The 17,810-nt window shown below is 42.6% G+C and overlaps 1 protein-coding gene across 1 annotated transcript; it reads right to left on the bottom strand.

The window, feature by feature from the left end:
• Nucleotides 1-9,906: 9,906 nt before the first annotated feature.
• On the bottom strand, nucleotides 9,907-17,253 carry LOC143149118 (uncharacterized). Its single transcript, XM_076316210.1, has 4 exons — nucleotides 17,208-17,253; nucleotides 17,070-17,143; nucleotides 13,895-15,664; nucleotides 9,907-13,435 (listed from the first exon to the last, which is right to left on the bottom strand). The coding sequence occupies exons 1-4, from the start codon at nucleotides 17,251-17,253 to the stop codon at nucleotides 11,234-11,236; spliced, it is 4,092 nt and encodes a 1,363-aa protein (XP_076172325.1). The 3' UTR covers nucleotides 9,907-11,233.
• Nucleotides 17,254-17,810: the final 557 nt, after the last annotated feature.

Raw genomic sequence — 17,810 nt, 5'->3', positions numbered from 1 at the left:
AGAACTTTTTCCACGTTGAACATCTCGTAGCCGGGCGTTTTTCGTTTACGCCGATTAAATTGTAGGCAGGCGGTGGTCGGGTGCGAAAAACTCGTACGTATCCGATAAAAATAATTTATCTCTTCTCACTCTCGAGAGTGAAATTTTTGCGGATGCATTTCTAGAATACCGGGAGCGAGAAACGTTGAAATTTAAGGGTTGCCATCGTGCGGCCTATCTGCAACGTAAATTCTTTGTATCCGCGAGAGGTACATACACGAACGAAGACATCGAATTTTCCACGAAACGAGATCAATCCAAAGGATTTTGACAAGTAATATTACATTAATACGTACAACCACATACGTCACGCAAGTATTCGAATTCCTGCGATGAAACACTCTGACGAGCAGAGTACCTGCTTCTTTAGGCTTCTAACCACGTTACATCCTACTAAATCGCATCACGTCGTGTGACATCACATTAAATCATATTAAGTCATATTAAGTCACATTAAGTCACACGAAGTCACATCAAGTCACACTAAGTCACACGAAGTCACACTAAGTTACATTAAGTCACGTTTTGTTCAAATGTTCACATTATAATACTAATTAGTCTGTTTCGTTATAATTACAACATTTCAAACCTTTAATTTGAGTCACAAGTTGCTCATCTCTCGTGTATCATATCCCTGTACATAAGTTTCTGAATGCTAGTGTTCGAATACTTTTCTGACTCACTGTACATAAGCTCGTCTCATGATTTGAAAATATTTAGGGTAAATACAAATTGCAGTCTTTTTGATAACTATCCGAATAGTTGCTCATATAGAACAATCGAACGAACATAATAATTTGTTATTGTTTCTCGAGATTCAACGTTTCCTGCAGAATTCTTTCGGCAATAATTTGTATTCGAAAATTAATCATACCGTAACTGTTAAGTTCTCAGTTTTCATTTACTCAATTTTGCGAACAGTGTAAAGTCATAAATTTTTTTCTAGAGTTTTCTCGTAAACAATTCGAAATATCGACAAAGAAAAGTAAATTGTTACGTTTCTCCAATCGTTCTATATGACTCTTCTATATATTTATCTTGGATAAGAGTATTAAAAGTTACGATACTCCTTGGTCTTTTTGTCGTCTTCTATTTTACACAGTGTTGCTCTAATTTGACGGTAGTTTCATCATTTTCGAGTATACTTTTTCGTGTAATTTACGCTGGAAATATGTTATCGCGGAGTTGCATTACCACGTTGACAATCGTGGACGTTAATTTTAGAAACCATTGTAATAATGGGATTCGCTGTCACATCCTCCGCGTCTCGACAATTCTACAGCGAGTCTCACAATTAGTGTAACCGTGCGAAGCTGCAGCGACATTTCCGTGTTTCCGCAATAATGCTCCTAATAAGTAAGACAGTCCATGACCTAGTAATTTTCTTTTTTTAACAATCTAATGGAATTGATCGTGTAAGCTAAATTTCATTTCAGATACATTCTTCGGTGGAACGTTTGCTTCGTTATTCTTCTGCTTGACAATTTTATGCAATTTACGGTTAAATGAATAGAGACTAAAAGTATACAATACTAGTGAGAGAAATATAATCACGGTTCGGAATTAAGGAGAACACATCGATCACTTGACAAATAAAACAGATTCAAAGCTCACTTACACGTGTAAAAGTTTATAGCGTAATTTCTGAACCACACGGTACAATGATTACTTGATTTCGATAACCAAATGGGGAAAGGAGAAGGAAATTATTTTACTCAAATTCTACAGAAAAGTTTCAAATTCACTTATAATATTATTTTCACAAAATTCGTTTACCTTTAAACGACTTTCGTTATGCTTCTATTTCTCATATTTTTCTCCAGAGAAATGTTTGCGAAGAAACTTTCCCGTTGTAACAATAAAATACACACACGTCATCGGTATTTGCGATGTTACATTTATATTTATTTGTCGCTGTCAAAATACATTAAGTTTATTATACATCTTACAAAAATCTACAAACACACCGACACAATATTGTACACGATGCTAGAGTTACGATAATCCTGTAGATATGAGATCGCGTATCGGTTAAGTTAGAAATATTTTAACGATTTCTAGGGAACTCGTTTATATATATAAAAAAAAAAGAAACATCGGTAAAAACAGCGTCACGAGTAATAAAAAACTACGGTTGCAAAATCAGTGACACATCGCGACAAAGATCAATGATAAGATACTGTAAATTACCGGCGCTAAAACTATCGCAGCGTGCAGTATCAGCATTCAGACTTCCGAGGAAGCTGATTGCAATGCTATCGACGTGTCGAAATCTTTTCCACGTGACAATTCGTGAGAAAGTCTCTAACTCTGTCAACCGCGAGAGTTCTCGGCGTGCGATAGAGTCAGGTTGATGGGGTCAGATAGGGACAGGACGATGCGTCGGATAAACTCAGGATCTCAAAAAAAAAAGAAAAATAAATAAAAAAATAAAAAACCAGGTTACTTGTATTCTGACATATCTATGATCCAATGTTGATCGATCGAGTAACCGAGCGAGTGTTGCAGCCCTGCAAGACTACTGGGCGTGCAATAGACTCGGGACGATGGGGTCAGATAGAGTCAGGATTTTGGGGTCAAAGAGAGTCAGGATTATGGGGTCAGATAGAGTCAGGATTATGAAGTCAGATAGAGTCAGGATTATGAGGTCAGGTGGAGTCAGGATTATGACGTTGGATGAACCAGAGATCTCGAAACAAAAAATAGAACTACTAGGTTACTCGTATCGTCGACATATCCATGTCTCAGGGTTAATTGATCGAGTAACCAAGTGAGCGTCACAGCTCCGTCGATGGCAAGCTCTCCGCGATCCGAATAAAAGGTTCCTCGCGAAAGAAATGATTGGTTACCTAGGTATTGAATAGGTATACCGTAGTCGAGGGCGGGGTTTCGCCATAACTCATTGCTTTGTCCGGAAGTTCCCTTCTAGCCTGTGGCTCACGGAACCGAGACGCTTTCCACCGAGCTCGTTCCACTGTCCTCGTGAAATCCGATCGCAATTTCGGCCCGGGAGTTCTTCGGATGGTTACCCCGTCAGCCTGACGAGCGGGATAATGTTGACTAAGCAGGCCACTCGAACGGTATTCAGCTGACGTCTCATGGTGTAATCTTTCGCGTCGTACAACAATGATTATCGGATACATGCCGACGCGGAACTTCTTCCACGGAGTGGTTCAAGAAGGTCTGTAAATGAATTTCGAAAAGTACGAGGCAAGTCGAGAAATTTAGAACAAATACTTGGGTGTCGAGGTTAACAGACCTTGGATACCATCGAGGACGAACCATCGTCCGTTGATTTAAACGGTTCGTTATAAATACTCGAACATATTCGAATAGTAGCTCTAGTCTAGATCATTCGACGAGATATTTTAATACGTTGCACATAATTTTGAAAACGAGCATTACTCTCGTCTTAAGATAAAAATTGTCGAAATATAATACCTCTCCATTAGTACCAAATTGGGTCTATTATCTTGAACGAACAACAGGGTGAAAATATATTATTAGAACGAATATTGATTCGGATAATTAAATTATTATTGTTATTGGTAAATTTGCTGTAATTTAGAGACAGAGATAGACGAGTGTAAAACGACTAGTATGAAAGTACGTAATTGCGGCTAGGGTACTGTTATCGAAACCTAACCTAACGTTCTCCGTCGTTGTTCTCGTGGAAACGAACTGTACATTTTTTGTAAATCACCGTACTTTTCGAAACACGCGGGTTCGTCGGTGAAATGAAATTGATCAGGAGCGTACAATGTCAAGACCAAAAACGTTTCGGAGAAAATCGTTTCCGACGGTTCAACGACTTCTCGTCGACGCGTTCCGATAGAGCGCTTTCCACGAAAGCATTCATCCTGCTCGTTTCATTTCCACTCGCTCGATGAAAGGAACAATATTTGTAACGCAGTTGCCGCTATAGAAAGTTTAATTGCAAACTCTCCGACTGTAATGCGTTGAATATGCAAATAGACGTTGTTCCAGAATTCTCGTTCCAATAATGCCGCGAAATTTTCACCGCTCCCTTTCGATCGATATCGCACGTTGTTAGAGACCTTCCTGCTCGAAGTTCGTACGATTGGCGCGCAGTATGATCGTTGAGTCATTTTCAAATTCCGGCGGTTAACAGTGATTACCAATCGCCACGGTGATTCGTTGAATTTTATTCGTCTGTTACCGCGTTGAAACGCAAGAAATGTATTCATGGGAGAAAGAAAAACCGGTCTAGGTTGAGTCAAGGTTAGGTCGATTCTGTTACCGCATTGAAACGCAAGAAGTGTATTCATGGGAGAAAGAAAAACCGGTCTAGGTTGAGTCAAGGTTAGGTCGATTCTGTTACCGCATTGAAACGCAAGAAGTGTATTCATGGGAGAAGGAAAAATCGGTCTGGATTGAGTCAAGGTTAGATCGGCTCTGCTGCCGCATTGAAACACGTAAGATGTACCGATGGGAGAAAGCTCGCTCCTGAAAGAAAGTGCGAGTCATAATAGGCTAGCCTTCCTAAGGCCTAGGACTAACAACAAATATTACTCGTTCGCGTTCTTCTCACTCGTGGTATCACATTGATCTCTCTTTCTCTCTGCGGTACACACGGGTCTTCAGTTCCACCTGTGCGAGAACCAGAGGACGTTAGCCCCGAGGGATGTGTAGTATTATAAATAGAAGCGAAGAAACTCGATGTCAGGATTATTTCGCCCAGAGAAGTGCAGCACGTAACTTTTCATTCTTGCAAGGAATCTTTCTGAACCACACATTAGGACTTCGCGTTAAGTTTTCATAGTGTAAAGATGAGCCGATACGAGGCACGATTCGAGAGACAAAGTACGTTTAAGTTTAACAAAAGTACCGGTTACAAAGAATGGAAATATAAAACCAAATGAAGGAATAATGGTAGGTCCAATTCAAACGTGTGTTTAAATATGTATGTACCTTCAACTGTTCGAGTCTGTATCATTTAGATCCTCTTTTGGCAACGAATATTAAAGAGCGTTTGTAAAACAATGATACAACTATGTTCAAACGAGTAGAAGTTAGAAATATTAAAAATTTCCGCGATCGAAGTTAATTAACGTCCACGTAAAATTAGTACAATATTGTTAGTTCCGGCGGTGAGTACGAAAGAATGAAAATACGTCGAGTGTTTTGAACAGGGAACGAGTAAATATTAATTGGAAACGTAAACGAACACTCCTTATTTTTTTTCAAATTTAAAATAAAATTTCGTTCTTCTGTGTTCGTCACCGAAGCGACTTCAAACGATACAGGGTCGAAACTTTCGAAACATGTACGTATTTAAACCCTCGTTTATTTGGAATGCGTTATTCCCACGAATTTGTGCGTTGTAGTTTGCAAGCATTTATTATCGTTTTCTAGGAATATAAAAGCGTCCCTATTCCAGCGCTACGATGTCAGTAGACTTTTATTTAAAATTGTTTCATCGCGTTTAACGTCTGTTTTATATTCACTCGTAAACCGCGTCCATGCGCGTAATTTTGCCCGATTTACGTAGCGGTCTGGAGAAAACCGCATGTGATAATTTAATTTGAATAAACGATGGATGTTTACGATCATTTCCCTGCGTTTCCTAGATAATTTCGTGAACGTGAATTAAATATACGCGTTGACGAACCGGACTATCCGCAGACAGGTAGGAAACCGATGAGCATAGGCTAGGTATAATTAATGTACTTCGGACATATGGCGGTGTTGGGAGGCACAACGATGATCCGGGAAAGCGAGACTAACGAGCGAAATCAACGAAATTGGCCATCGAATGGCTGAGAATTCCGATTTTGAATGTTTGTTACGCGCACCACGCGATTCCGACAACAATGCATCGATCCGAACTCTACGTTCCGAGCTTTCGATCTTTCGACCGTGTTTCTCCTGCGACTGGGACTCGTGAATGCAGGTTCGTCCATACGAACGAACAAACAAACAAAAAAATAAATAACGTGATAATAACGTACTAAAGTGGACCAACGTCGAAGCCACACATGGAAATTCTAAAATGGGTCGTAGAGTAGAAGGACTCGCTTGAAAGTGTTAGAAGTACATCGCGTGTTAATCTTTCGGCCTGACGAATCTTCTATTTACACGGGGAACGGACAAGACACTGACGCCGCGGAGAGTGCCATGTTCCACGTACGAAATAAATTTTACGTTCCTATAGTCGTCTGAAAGCTGTACCTTTGCTTAGTCTGTACTCTCGGTGTTAGTTTCGTATCAAATCATTGCGTTGAGCGACAAGCTCGTTTCGATTTCTCAGCGTGGAAAAAAAGAAAAGAACAATTCTGAGGTATTTGTAATTGAAATATTCTTTGACGATGATATTCCCGTTTGAATATTTTTTAAAAGTTCGTCGAGACCCTCGAATTGGTAGCAGAAAAATAGCAAGAGCGTTGAATCGTTACAGAAGAAAACATTGGCCGCTCGAGGCCACTGCGAGGCAATCCCCACCGTGCTCGCCCTTCCCACTCGCCCCTCCCCTTCGCCGTCTCGCTCTTTGCTCCGCCCACTGTCCATAAAGTGAAAGTCCACGCTCGCGGGACTCGCAGTCGGGCAAGTGGCCTCGAGCGGTCTCTTCGATTTGATAATTACGGTAAAGTATCATTAACACTAGAACTACCATACGGGTCAATTTGACTTGTATTGATTATCAGCGGTGTCTCTGCCTACAATATTCCTGGATAATTATCAAAATAGACAATTAATGGTACTCGTAAATTAATTTGCTCCTTTACGATGTAACTTGGAGGTCTGATACAAATATTAATACGTTCACCGTCGGTACTTCCAATGTTAAGAAGTATATCTAACATTAATTCCACACCCTGTAAAATACGTAAATATCTATGGATAAACTTAATATGCAAAAAATTCCCACGTACAGTAAAAAGAAAAAACTACTAGATATTTCACACTCTGTTAGTATCTCGTACCGCGTGAGTGTCGTAAAATATTTTGTTTCGTTCGAGAAGCATGCACGCGCGAAATCAAAGCGAACTAATTGCTCGACCCAGTGACTTAGGACATTATTTCGTTCGAGTAACGCGACAGCGAAAATGTTTCATATCCATCGACGCTTTTCGTGTTAGCTGCCTGAATGGTAAAGGTGCTACCGTGTGTTCGTCGCGAGTGTTGTTCACTCGAGGTGGAAAATAGTCGCTCGTGATGGGGTAACGACGGCCACAAACGTAGGTGTTCTAGGCCGTAAAATGGAACGAACGGTCGAGCCGAAGGACTAACCATAGTTAAGCATAGTACCAGAACTTTTATCGGCTTTAGTTACGTTACGTACAACGCTGTCTAAAAAGGTTTATAGGGGTCAAGTATTTCCGTGAATTATATGTATACATGCGTCGTATTTATATATATACACACACACGGTATGCCGCAAACTTCCTTTTCTAGTACGTTTTAAAACTAACAGTTCTGATTGTTACAACGCTAACTTTTTGTATTCTTGTTGTACATAGATTGTGAGATTTATAATACGCGTAGTAGCGTAACCGGAATAATAGAAGGAGGTGCTATAATATACATAATATATATATACATACATATACATATACATATACATATATATTTTGATATAATTTCAAATCTTAGTTGTTCGAAATGTTGCCAAATGTACTCGTTGAATAAACCAAAAAGCTTTCCCTTGCGTATTGATTCCATTGCAATTAGAATTTCACGGCTTCTTTCCCGATTAACGTGAACTGGTTAAGCCTATTGTACTTTCGCTGTTTAAAGTTAGCGATAATAATAATAATAATAATAATAATAATAATAATAATAATAATAATAATAATAATAATAATAATCATTATTTCATTCTCATTTTTACCGATGTGTACGATACCTTCCTGGCAACGGAATCGCTGACACCGTTACACGACGATTTGTAAATTTCTGGATTGTTTAACGCGAAAGGAGAATCACCTAAAACAGGGGAGCTTCGAAGATTCTAATAATCTAACTTTTTGCTATTGTATAAGTAATGAGCTTTTACGTCCGCGTTGCTCGCGACTGCATATATTTTTTATCGAAAATGGCTCTCGAGCAGATTGTATCGCGCGTCGATAAGTGTATGCACAGTTCCCTTAGGTGAATAGCAAATTTCGATCTTTTCATTGTCGTTTGCGATAAAACTACCCCTGCGTAGTTTCGTGTCAAGGACCAATATGTTTATAGACCAAAGTATATTCGTAATCGTTGGCAATTAGTTCCAAACGACGTCTCTGATGAGATCAGGAAGATGAGGAAACATTTTTGTTTCGTAACAAGGTGTGTCTCTTCGTTCGAATGAAATTTTTTTTTTATTTTCTCGTAAATTTTACCGTAATCTGCGCGCATAGAAATTGTTGATTCTGTTAATTGAGTTGTCCTGTTCCTGTCTATAGTCGGCTCGAAGAAAGAATCTACTAGGGGGTTTAGAGGGTGAGAATTCTTTCAGCATTCTGTTGAGAAATTAGCGATGGGATCGAACGTGCAACGAGTAGAACGAAAATCTGATCAAACAATTTTTGTCGAATTGACACAAAACGTTGTTTCAACGAATCGAATTGTAGTCATTGAATTCATTAACACGTGGTAATGTATATTAAAATCGATCCCAACGTTAAAAATTCTTGTGTAAATAATCATTAAAACGAACCATCATACGTTATTCGTTGTTCTTCGTTCGAGGAACTTATCACGTATTATATTTTTGTTAACGTAATTCGATGACGATATAACTGACATCCTTGTTTGACAACCACGAACTTCTCCCATCAGTTAAGATTATTATTTCGTTGACTTTATTAGAGATTCAAGTCTTTTACTATACTAAACGCACGAGAATTTTAAATTAATATGCTTTTACGTAATTAGGATGGAAAAACATCGTACAATATTACTCTCGTTCACGGTGCTTCCCCCCACTAAACAAAGTCGATTCTTTCGCGGGCCTGACTATAGGAATATTTCTTATCGATGTGCATACATAAAGTTTAGCTGCAACGTCCATTTCTTGCTCACCCCGATTCCAGTGGGCAATGTAAATATTTTGGTATGCGAGTGCCTACTTCGTCTGATAGTTTAATATTGTTATTGTATATATACATATATACGAAAAAAAAAAATATATATATATAGATATATATATATCGTATACTGTACAACTGTACCTTGAATGACTGAAAAAAAGTAACACGTTAAACTAATTGTCAATTACATGGAATTTTACACGATGTACACGATGAAAACGATTTATGACGAGTACTTGTTACGAGTATATTAAATGTGTAATGTATGATGGCCTGTGCATAATTCTAAATTAGGTACAATCAAAGTAATTTCCGTAGGCCTATACACGTATATACATATACACGCGTATGTAATCGTGTGAAAGAAAGGAAGTTATTCGACCCTAGGAACACACGTAGTCGGGTAAAGTACTATTTTGCCAGTTAGGGTGTATATCGATTGTGTTTTATTCTGGCGTACGTTTGTAATTGGAAACGGTGATCTTCTTTATAAAAGGGAACGTTACTTTTCAAACTAGTATTTTACTCGCCTGTGACTACACGCATGTAAACATTTATCGTAACGATATTAAATGGATTGTAAATCAAATTGGAATATTAATATCGTGTTTTAATGCATCTGACCTTGTGACCTTCCATTTGCATTTCCTTGCTTGTTACCGCGACGACGTTTTATTAGAATTAACAAAAGGTAATGTACTTGACGTATTCTATTTATTTATTGCGTATATATATATTTACAGTGTACATATAAATAACACGATGTACCGATCTTATCGATTATTGCACTATTTACGTAAGGATGCATAAACATATGGGGACGAAATGGCCATACAGTATAGTGGGGGTAACACTTCTGTGACCTTGAGAAGTCAATTAATTTCTGTCCGACTTCGCTTCTTTCAGAGCAACTAAGCGTCGGTGTTACCTGATGATAATGAGACACTAGTTTTGTTTTGCTGCTTCCTTCCTTCGATCATTACAAGTAAGTATATCATTATTTATACCCCAAATTATAAATTTCACGGTAATAAATAAAAATTAATAAATATATATTTAGTGGAAAATATAGAATTTTAACTTTTATCGTCACGTAGAACCGCTGAAATAATTGTGAACTGTACTGTATGTATAAATAACTTTTTAAAATAGCTGTTATTTACATTTAAATTCTTATCGATGATCATTCCGTGGTAATTTCCCTTCGAGTGTTCGAGGTGTTCCTTTTTATGTAAATGCATCCATTACGACATTAAATAACACTCGTCGTCGAGCACGTTCAGTTAGCTCAAATCGAATAATATTAACGTTCTAAATATTTACATTTACAGAATATCTCGTAGCGTCCATTGTTTTCTTACCTTTTGCAACGATATTGTGCGTCATCGTTGAAAATAAGGGACGCTTCAATGCGAAATTTAACGATGCGGTTAATTGTGTATTTTAAAATAAATTAATGGCATAATTTATTTCGTTACGTCTAGAATAGAATGTGAATAATTTCAATCGTTAACGATCTAATCGAATATACGCATTTGGTATTCTTTTCTCTTGCAAAGCTTCTAGTCCGAAGGTATAAAAATACCCTCATAGGATACAAGATTCACCTAAGAACAATTCCGTAAATATTGCACGCATTATACTTTTTATTGTCTCTTCGACTACGCGATAAGAACTATTGTTACCACGATGAATCAAGCAATAGCAATTCTCCGCAGAACACCGATTTTTGGTACATTCATCTCGTAAAATAACTTGCTTTCAATTATTTACACATTAAATTCAATAATCGCCATATCAAACGTTACTAAATCGATATTACGTGAAAGAGCGACGCATAAAATACAACGAATAAAGCAAAAATAACATTGCGAGTTAAAATTCACGATTCGAGTATCCGCGAGCCAGAGATTCGGGACAAATGATCCAAAAATTTGTATAAATTGAACCAACGATATCGCGACTTTCTCAAAAATTGAATCGCAGAGTCTCCTCTAGCGTGATCGTCGCGTTTCCGTCCGATTCGAGATTTAAAGAAAAAAGAAGACGAGAATTCGTCCATCGATACTAAACTACAACCGTACAACTATAGTGTCACTGTCGTATCACGTGGTCGTTTCGGTAGCTCGGGGACTGAAATCGTTCGAAACTGGCGCGCTTTAGCTTTTCTTGGAAAGTTCCTGGAAGAATGCCTCGATCGGTAAGGTAGGCTCGTCGGTCGGTAACTTGAAGTGCGAAGCGACAACTCTGCTCTCGGGCGAGACCGCCTTGAACAGTCCCGGTTTGTCGTACAGAGCTGAAGCAGAACTGGTTAAATCGGCGACGCTTTGCGAGGCTTTGGCGAACAATTCCTCCTCCTCGGATTGAGCGTCCAACGTTGTCGTGGTTTCGTGTTTCGGTTCGAGTATCACGGACGCGTTCTCGGTTCTCGCGCCGAACTGTTGTTCGATGAAATCGGTCACCTCCGCGAGACTCTCGTCCACGTTTTTCACGGTGCTGGTGGCGACCGGTTCGGTCGGTGGATTTTCATTTTCGACCTGGAAACTCGGTCCACTTTCACTCTCCTCCGTGTTCTTCTCCTCTTCCTCCTGGGGATTGAGGCTGGACGGAACGTTCGTGGAACTCGTTTCCTCCTTCTCGATCGGGATCTCGTTAGCTACCACCCTGGTGGTACCTACCGTGGTGATGGCCGAGTAGAAACTGGTTTCTTCGGCGGCCATTTCCGTGGCCTCCGATTCTTTCCTCTCGGTGTACGCAGCGGTGGAGGTTTCTCTTTGAGCGGATAGTCTGCTCTTCATAACCGGGCGTCGTCTCACCGACGAGGAGAAAACGTTCTCGGGTCTGGCGGTGCTGGGTTTCGATTGACCCTCGTTCTCGTACGGTTGAGACTTGGGACTGCTCGTGGTGCCGGATATCCTGCTCCTGTACACGTTCCCGTTGATGGGTCTTCTTTTCGGAACGAAACGATTGGACTTCTCCGTGGTGGACGGTACAACGTCCTCCGGTACGTATTCCTGGTCCTTCGGGGTGAGGGGAGCGGGTGACGTCGTCCTGTAATTCACCCTGGACACGTACTTGTACCTACCTGTCGTCTCCCTGGTTGGATCGTTGCTCTGTTGTTGAACCTGTTGGCTCTTATAACTGGAACCTCTTTGCTTGGCGTGAGGCGCTTGGGTCGCGGTAGACTCGGTGGTCGAGATTTGACCCAGTCTGCTCTTGTAGTCTAACCGACTCTTGTAGTCCTTGATGCTGAATCGCGGCCTGGTGGTGTTTCCATATCTCATAGGTCGAATTTTATGCGGTCTGGTCGTAGACGAGCTCGGTGCAGCGGGTTGCGTCGTCGATGGGACAGTGGTGGTCGTCGCGGGGGTTGTTGTAGGTATGTTGGTGCTCGGGATTGAGCCAGTGCTGGTACTCGTGCTCGTGGACGATACCGTGGCTCGATCGTAGTAGTTGCCTTCCGTCTTGATAAAGAGATTCTCCAGAGGGATGTTAGCAACCGTACCGCTACCCTGTTGGGGATTGTAACTCTCGTTGTTCGGGATATCCTCCGTCTTTGTCTTCGTTACCTCGGTGAAGTAGTCCAAAGGTACAGCTTCCGTGGTGTCCTCTTGTTGCTCGTTCGCCGGTGAAAACTTCTGCGACGTGTAATCGAACTGTTGATTGTTCGGTTGATTCGTCACGAACTGATTGTAGTCGTTGTATCCCGGGATCGGTTCTGTCACCGTCTTGAACGTGTTTATCGGAGTGTGAACGATCTCCGTGACGATCTCAGCCTCGAAAGGTTCACCGTGGTTGATCCTGTTCCTGTGGCCGGGTCGTTTTCTGATGTTGGCCTTCTTCTCGGTCACGGATTCCTCGTAGGTTGTCTGAGTGGGCTTGATACGCCTTCTTCGCGAGTTGTCCAGTTGTTGGTGTACATCCTCGGGTCTGTCGTACTTCAGATAATCGTCAGCTCCACCCACGGTGATCGGTTCCGGTGTGGTGGTCAATGGACGTCTTCGTCGCAACGGAGCACCTGGTCTTCGTGTTCTCGGTTTCTGAGTGGTCACGGGTGCTAGGGTTGTTTCTGGCGCGGTAGTCGTCTGGACCGGAAGTTCCTCGATGTGGAGAGTGAGGGGCACCGATGTTTCTGGAAGTTGAACCGGCGGTTCCGTTGGCGTTGGCTCGTACGCCAGTGTGGTGGTCGGTTTCCTTCGTCTATATTGATCGCGCGATAACTTGTGGGGTCTGTGCGGCCGTAACTCTGTCTGCGGTTCTCTCTGCTTCTCTTCTTCCGGTTGATTTTTTACGTGGTAGTCCTCGTACTGTTGGCTCTGGCCTAACGGACTCTCGGAAGCGATGTAATCTGGCTGAGTTACCTGGGGAACAATTTATAAATCATTCACTTTTCGCGTCTAACCGTTAGGAGTTACACTATCGTACGATAAACGAGACTCTTTCCGAGTTAACGTTTCAAAATTTTTCTACAATTTCAACACGAACGTGTCTCGAGAAATCTTTCACAATTTTAAAACGTCGATCTCAAAGTGTCAACGAAGAGGATAAATAGGTATATACTCCCATCTGTTGCAAATTGCTTCTACCGTTAAAAACTTGCCTCGACTAATCTTATATTATTTTTCTAGGATTATAGCAATTTGCGAACAAAGTATCATCGCAACGCGGAGCTAAAAATACAAGTCCCATAGATTCGAGGTACTTTATTCCAAAGATCTCGTGTGCACGTTCGAACCCAAGAACGTTCATAGGTTAAACCGTGGCGTTTACGTTTTTCAGTCCGTAAATCGTCCATTGTTTCGCGCCCGAAGGGGACGTACCTGGGATTGTTGAACTTTTGGCTGCTCGCCAATATCGCCATAGTACTCGGTGATCACCGGAGCGGCGTCGGTGGTAACCTTCGGGACATCGTACTCGGTGAACTCGACCGTGTAAGGTGATTGTCCCTCGGCAACTTTCGCGAGTTGCTCCGATTGATTCCTCGCGGATTCCACGGCGAGCCTTGCCTCCTCTTCCTCCTTCTGTCGTTGTATCAGCTGCCTGACCTCTTCGTGTCGTTTCTTCAGCTCCTCTTGCTGTTGCTTCTCGATCTCCAGCTGCTGTTGTCTCTCCTGCTCGGCGAGCCTCTGTCGATCCCTCTGCAACAACTGTTGCTGTATCAGATACTGTTGCTCGTTGAAGTGCTTCAACGAGATGCTCTCCGGCGTCTCGTATTCCGGCTGAGAGGTGTCCGGTCGTATGTCGAGCGGTAGTCCCGAGGATGTTTGGTACTGCGGCGGTTGCACCTGAGGACCGATATACACCACCTTCGGCACCGAAGGGATCTGATTCGAAGTCATCGGCTCTTGATTGAACTTGGACGGTGGATTGACGCGCGGCAGAACCTCGTTGATGTCCGACGTGTACTTGCTCTTGGGCACCGGCCAAGCGGACGGCGGTGGGGTCAGATCTTGCTGCTCGGAGACGTAGTACGTGTTCCCGATCCCGGCAGTCGGTAGAATCGAATCGTCCGTTTGCTTGGTCGAGCCACTCGGACCTGGACGGTTGTAGTCCCTCACCTGATCAACGTTCTGTTGATACTTCGGTTCCTGGACACGTGGAGTGGTAGGCGCCGGTGTGGACGAAGCGTACACGTCCGGGGGTAACAGAGTCTCGTAGGGCAGGGACGGTCTCAGGTTGTAGCCGTTGTAGACCGAGGGTGGTGTGATGTAACTGATCTCGTGACTCTCGTGCACCAGGAACGCCGGATCCCTCTCGTAGGACGACTTGTACGGATGAGACGGATGGTTCACCTGACTGAAGAAGTTCCCCGTGCTGGCGGGATTGATGATCTGCTCGTTGTGAACCGGTGGCTGGTACTTGTCGTAACTTGGTCGATGTTCGTGCTCGCTGAGACGTTTGTCTTTGCCGAAATCGGACGCCGTGACTGTACCGGGCGGTTGGAAGTACGGTTTCGCGTTGTTGCCGACTTTGAGGGATTCGAAGGGCTTGGCCTGGTAACGCGGCGGTTGGAGCAGTTGGGGCACGTACACCTCTCCGTAGTGTCTGTTCTTCATGCCGATCGGTGACGACGGGGGATTGGTGGTCGAGGCGTAGCCTTTGATGAAGTAGGTGGCTGCTTTGATCGGATCCGGCGGTTGGTGGAGGCCCTGGGGAACGTAAGGTTGCCTCAGGTAGGCAGCGTTGTCCCGTAGCATGGGTTTCCTGTGTTGGTCCAGGTCGAAACGGTAGGCATCCTTGGGCGGTGGGATGAGGAACGTGTACTCCCTGGTTTCCGAAGCTACGTGTTTGTTCAGGTGATTGTGGGTGGGGGGTTCCCCCCTTGCCTTGGCCGCCGCGTGACCGAACACCGTGAAGCTACCGAGTATACTCGGCGGATTGTAGTCGTGGTGGTGTACGATCGGTTTGCTCTTGCGAGCTTTCAGCTTCTCCGAGGCGGCCATGTGCTCTTGGAGTTTACTCATCACAGGATGGACCGGCGCGTTCCTCTCGAGGTTGCTAGATGGCGACACGTTCGTCCCGATCGTCTCCTCGTAGCCATTGGTCAGCGGCCTCCATCCGTTTGCGATCATCGACGATCGCGTCGGTGGCTGCAAGAGGGTGATTCAATACCTGCTCCTCGAAATTATGCTTATCGATTGTAAATTCGTGCCCCTACGGAGGATTTCGCGGGAATCTCGGACGAGTGGAAATTTTTACTGGAATTCCAGCCCCAGTTTATCCGTATTGGGAGGTACGGTGAAGTTTTGAAGCCGATGGGACGAATTGATTCTAAAGGGGTTGGCGCGTTCGTAAAATGGTTCTCGAATTGGTGGGGGATTTTTTGAAACGCCGAGACGGGATTGGAATCGAATCTTCGACGTTGATTTCTGCGAATGGTGATCGAACGTAGGGGATAGAACGTTACTGTTTAATATTGAACGAATTTTTTTGGAAAGAAGTTGTAGCTAGGTTTCATTTTCGAAATTATATGGAAATGATCCAAGTAATGTATTTTAACGGGGGAAAAATGTCATTGTCGAAGACAGAAGGTATTTCACCGACCAAGTTAAAATACGGTTATACAATAATTAGAATTAGAGGACGTTTGAATTAAAGTAACAAGAGCTTGTTATCGGAGAGTCTTCCGATGGAAGACTTTAAAGACGAAAAGATTTAGGTTAGAATCGCGAACGATTTAAGCACGGAATGAGACTAAAATCGACTTTTGATTGCATTCCGTATTATTAAAACTGACAAAGCTTATCCGAAGAAACTTATCAGAATAAACAAATAAATGCGATTCCGGAGCAAGGATTGAATTATTGGATTTCACCGAGGCCAATGGAGGAGGATGGTAAAAAATTCACGCCCAGGAAGTGTCCGTAGGAATAGTTAGGGACGACTTTGAAGTAGATTCGTTCTGATTTCCGCTCGGTGTCTTTAGTAAGAGTGCATTTACCAGATACGGCATCGTTGGAAATTGCAGCCACGATCTCGCGTCACGTTTAAAAATTTCATTCGATTTCTTTTTTTTCCCCACCCCCACCCCCCTTCGCTCGAAAGTACCGAGATATCAACTTCCCCCTAAACTCGACGGAACTCGATGGGAAATAAAACGTCTGGATACAATTTTCTTAACAATTTCTCTCCTCCGTGAATAATACAAAGCGACGTAGAAAATAATTGAACGCTTCCAAGAACGTAATCGCATCGAACGTTTCGCTATTCCTCCATCGGCTTATATTCTCATTACGTATCCTATTATTTCCAAAGACCGTAAAAACACGACAATACTCGAAGTGAGCACAAAAACGAAGTAACGTATTGTACGATGAGCAATACAAGTCGATGAAAAAATAATTGAAAGCTCTCGAAAATCAAATCGTTCCCGTTATTTTTCACTCGGCTTCCATATTTCTTACCAATCGATTTCTTTCCAAGGACGAGAATTAATCGAACAAACGATTGCGTATACTCACGTAGTAGGAATCATTGCATCGTTATTCTACTTACGGGTTTATTATCGGAACGGTCTATCGACACGGTGATCGCACCAATGGCGGTGAAAAGCCCCATTGCGAGGACACCTGATTTGCGTAACAGGGAATGTTAATCGTCTCGATTAGAAGTACCGACGCGAGTCATACTTACAATTCCGTATAAGTGTCGGCTGCATTGTGACAGACCATGGGATCATTTACGCAAGTGTTCTGCAACAGAAATTGCATCCGATCGTTAAGAGAGGACATCGTGTATACCGGTTGCGAAACTGAAGACGAAACGTTAACGATTCGTCGAGTCCGCCCAACGCGAGTGCCACTCGATTGTCGCGATACGAGGACGGAAAATGTGTAACGAGCGATCCAGAGAAAGCGACGCGTGTATCAACGTTCCCCGCGTATAGCTTCCGGTGCTATTTTGTCATTTCTAAATCAACCGCGGTGAAACTCGCGAGGGAAACGAGTTTGGAATTTCTCGTTTTTACGACCACCGTAATTCCACGACGCTCCGCCGTTTTACGGTGTCCTCCTCCGCTTCTCGCCGAGCGCGCAAGAAAAAGAAAAAAGAAAAAGGAAAAGGTTGTACCATTGTACCGTGATCGATTCTTAACGAGACCTGCGGCACTGTTTGTATTTAATTTTATCGAGAAATTTCCTCCTCGGAGAATAACGTCTCTGATAAGATTTTCGAACATTTTTTTTCTTCTTCTTCTAATTAACCGGGAATAAAAACGATGAATATCTTACGGGCGTT

This window comes from Ptiloglossa arizonensis, chromosome 7, assembly GCF_051014685.1.
Source record: "Ptiloglossa arizonensis isolate GNS036 chromosome 7, iyPtiAriz1_principal, whole genome shotgun sequence".
Taxonomy (NCBI): Eukaryota; Metazoa; Arthropoda; class Insecta; order Hymenoptera; family Colletidae; genus Ptiloglossa; species Ptiloglossa arizonensis.
The sequence above is the reverse complement of the archived record's forward strand: the minus strand, read 5'-3'. Positions and strand labels throughout refer to the sequence as shown.

What these genes read in the sequence shown, in the direction of transcription:
- LOC143149118 (XM_076316210.1), bottom strand. Translation starts at nt 17,253, where the DNA reads ATGATCCCATGGTCTGTCACAATGCAGCCGACACTTATACGGAATT. An exon ending in GCCGACACTTATACGGAATT is followed by an intron (nt 17,144 to 17,207) that starts GTAAGTATGACT and finishes TACGCAAATCAG; the next exon opens with GTGTCCTCGCAATGGGGCTT. An exon ending in CAAAAGTTCAACAATCCCAG is followed by an intron (nt 13,436 to 13,894) that starts GTACGTCCCCTT and finishes ATTGTTCCCCAG; the next exon opens with GTAACTCAGCCAGATTACAT.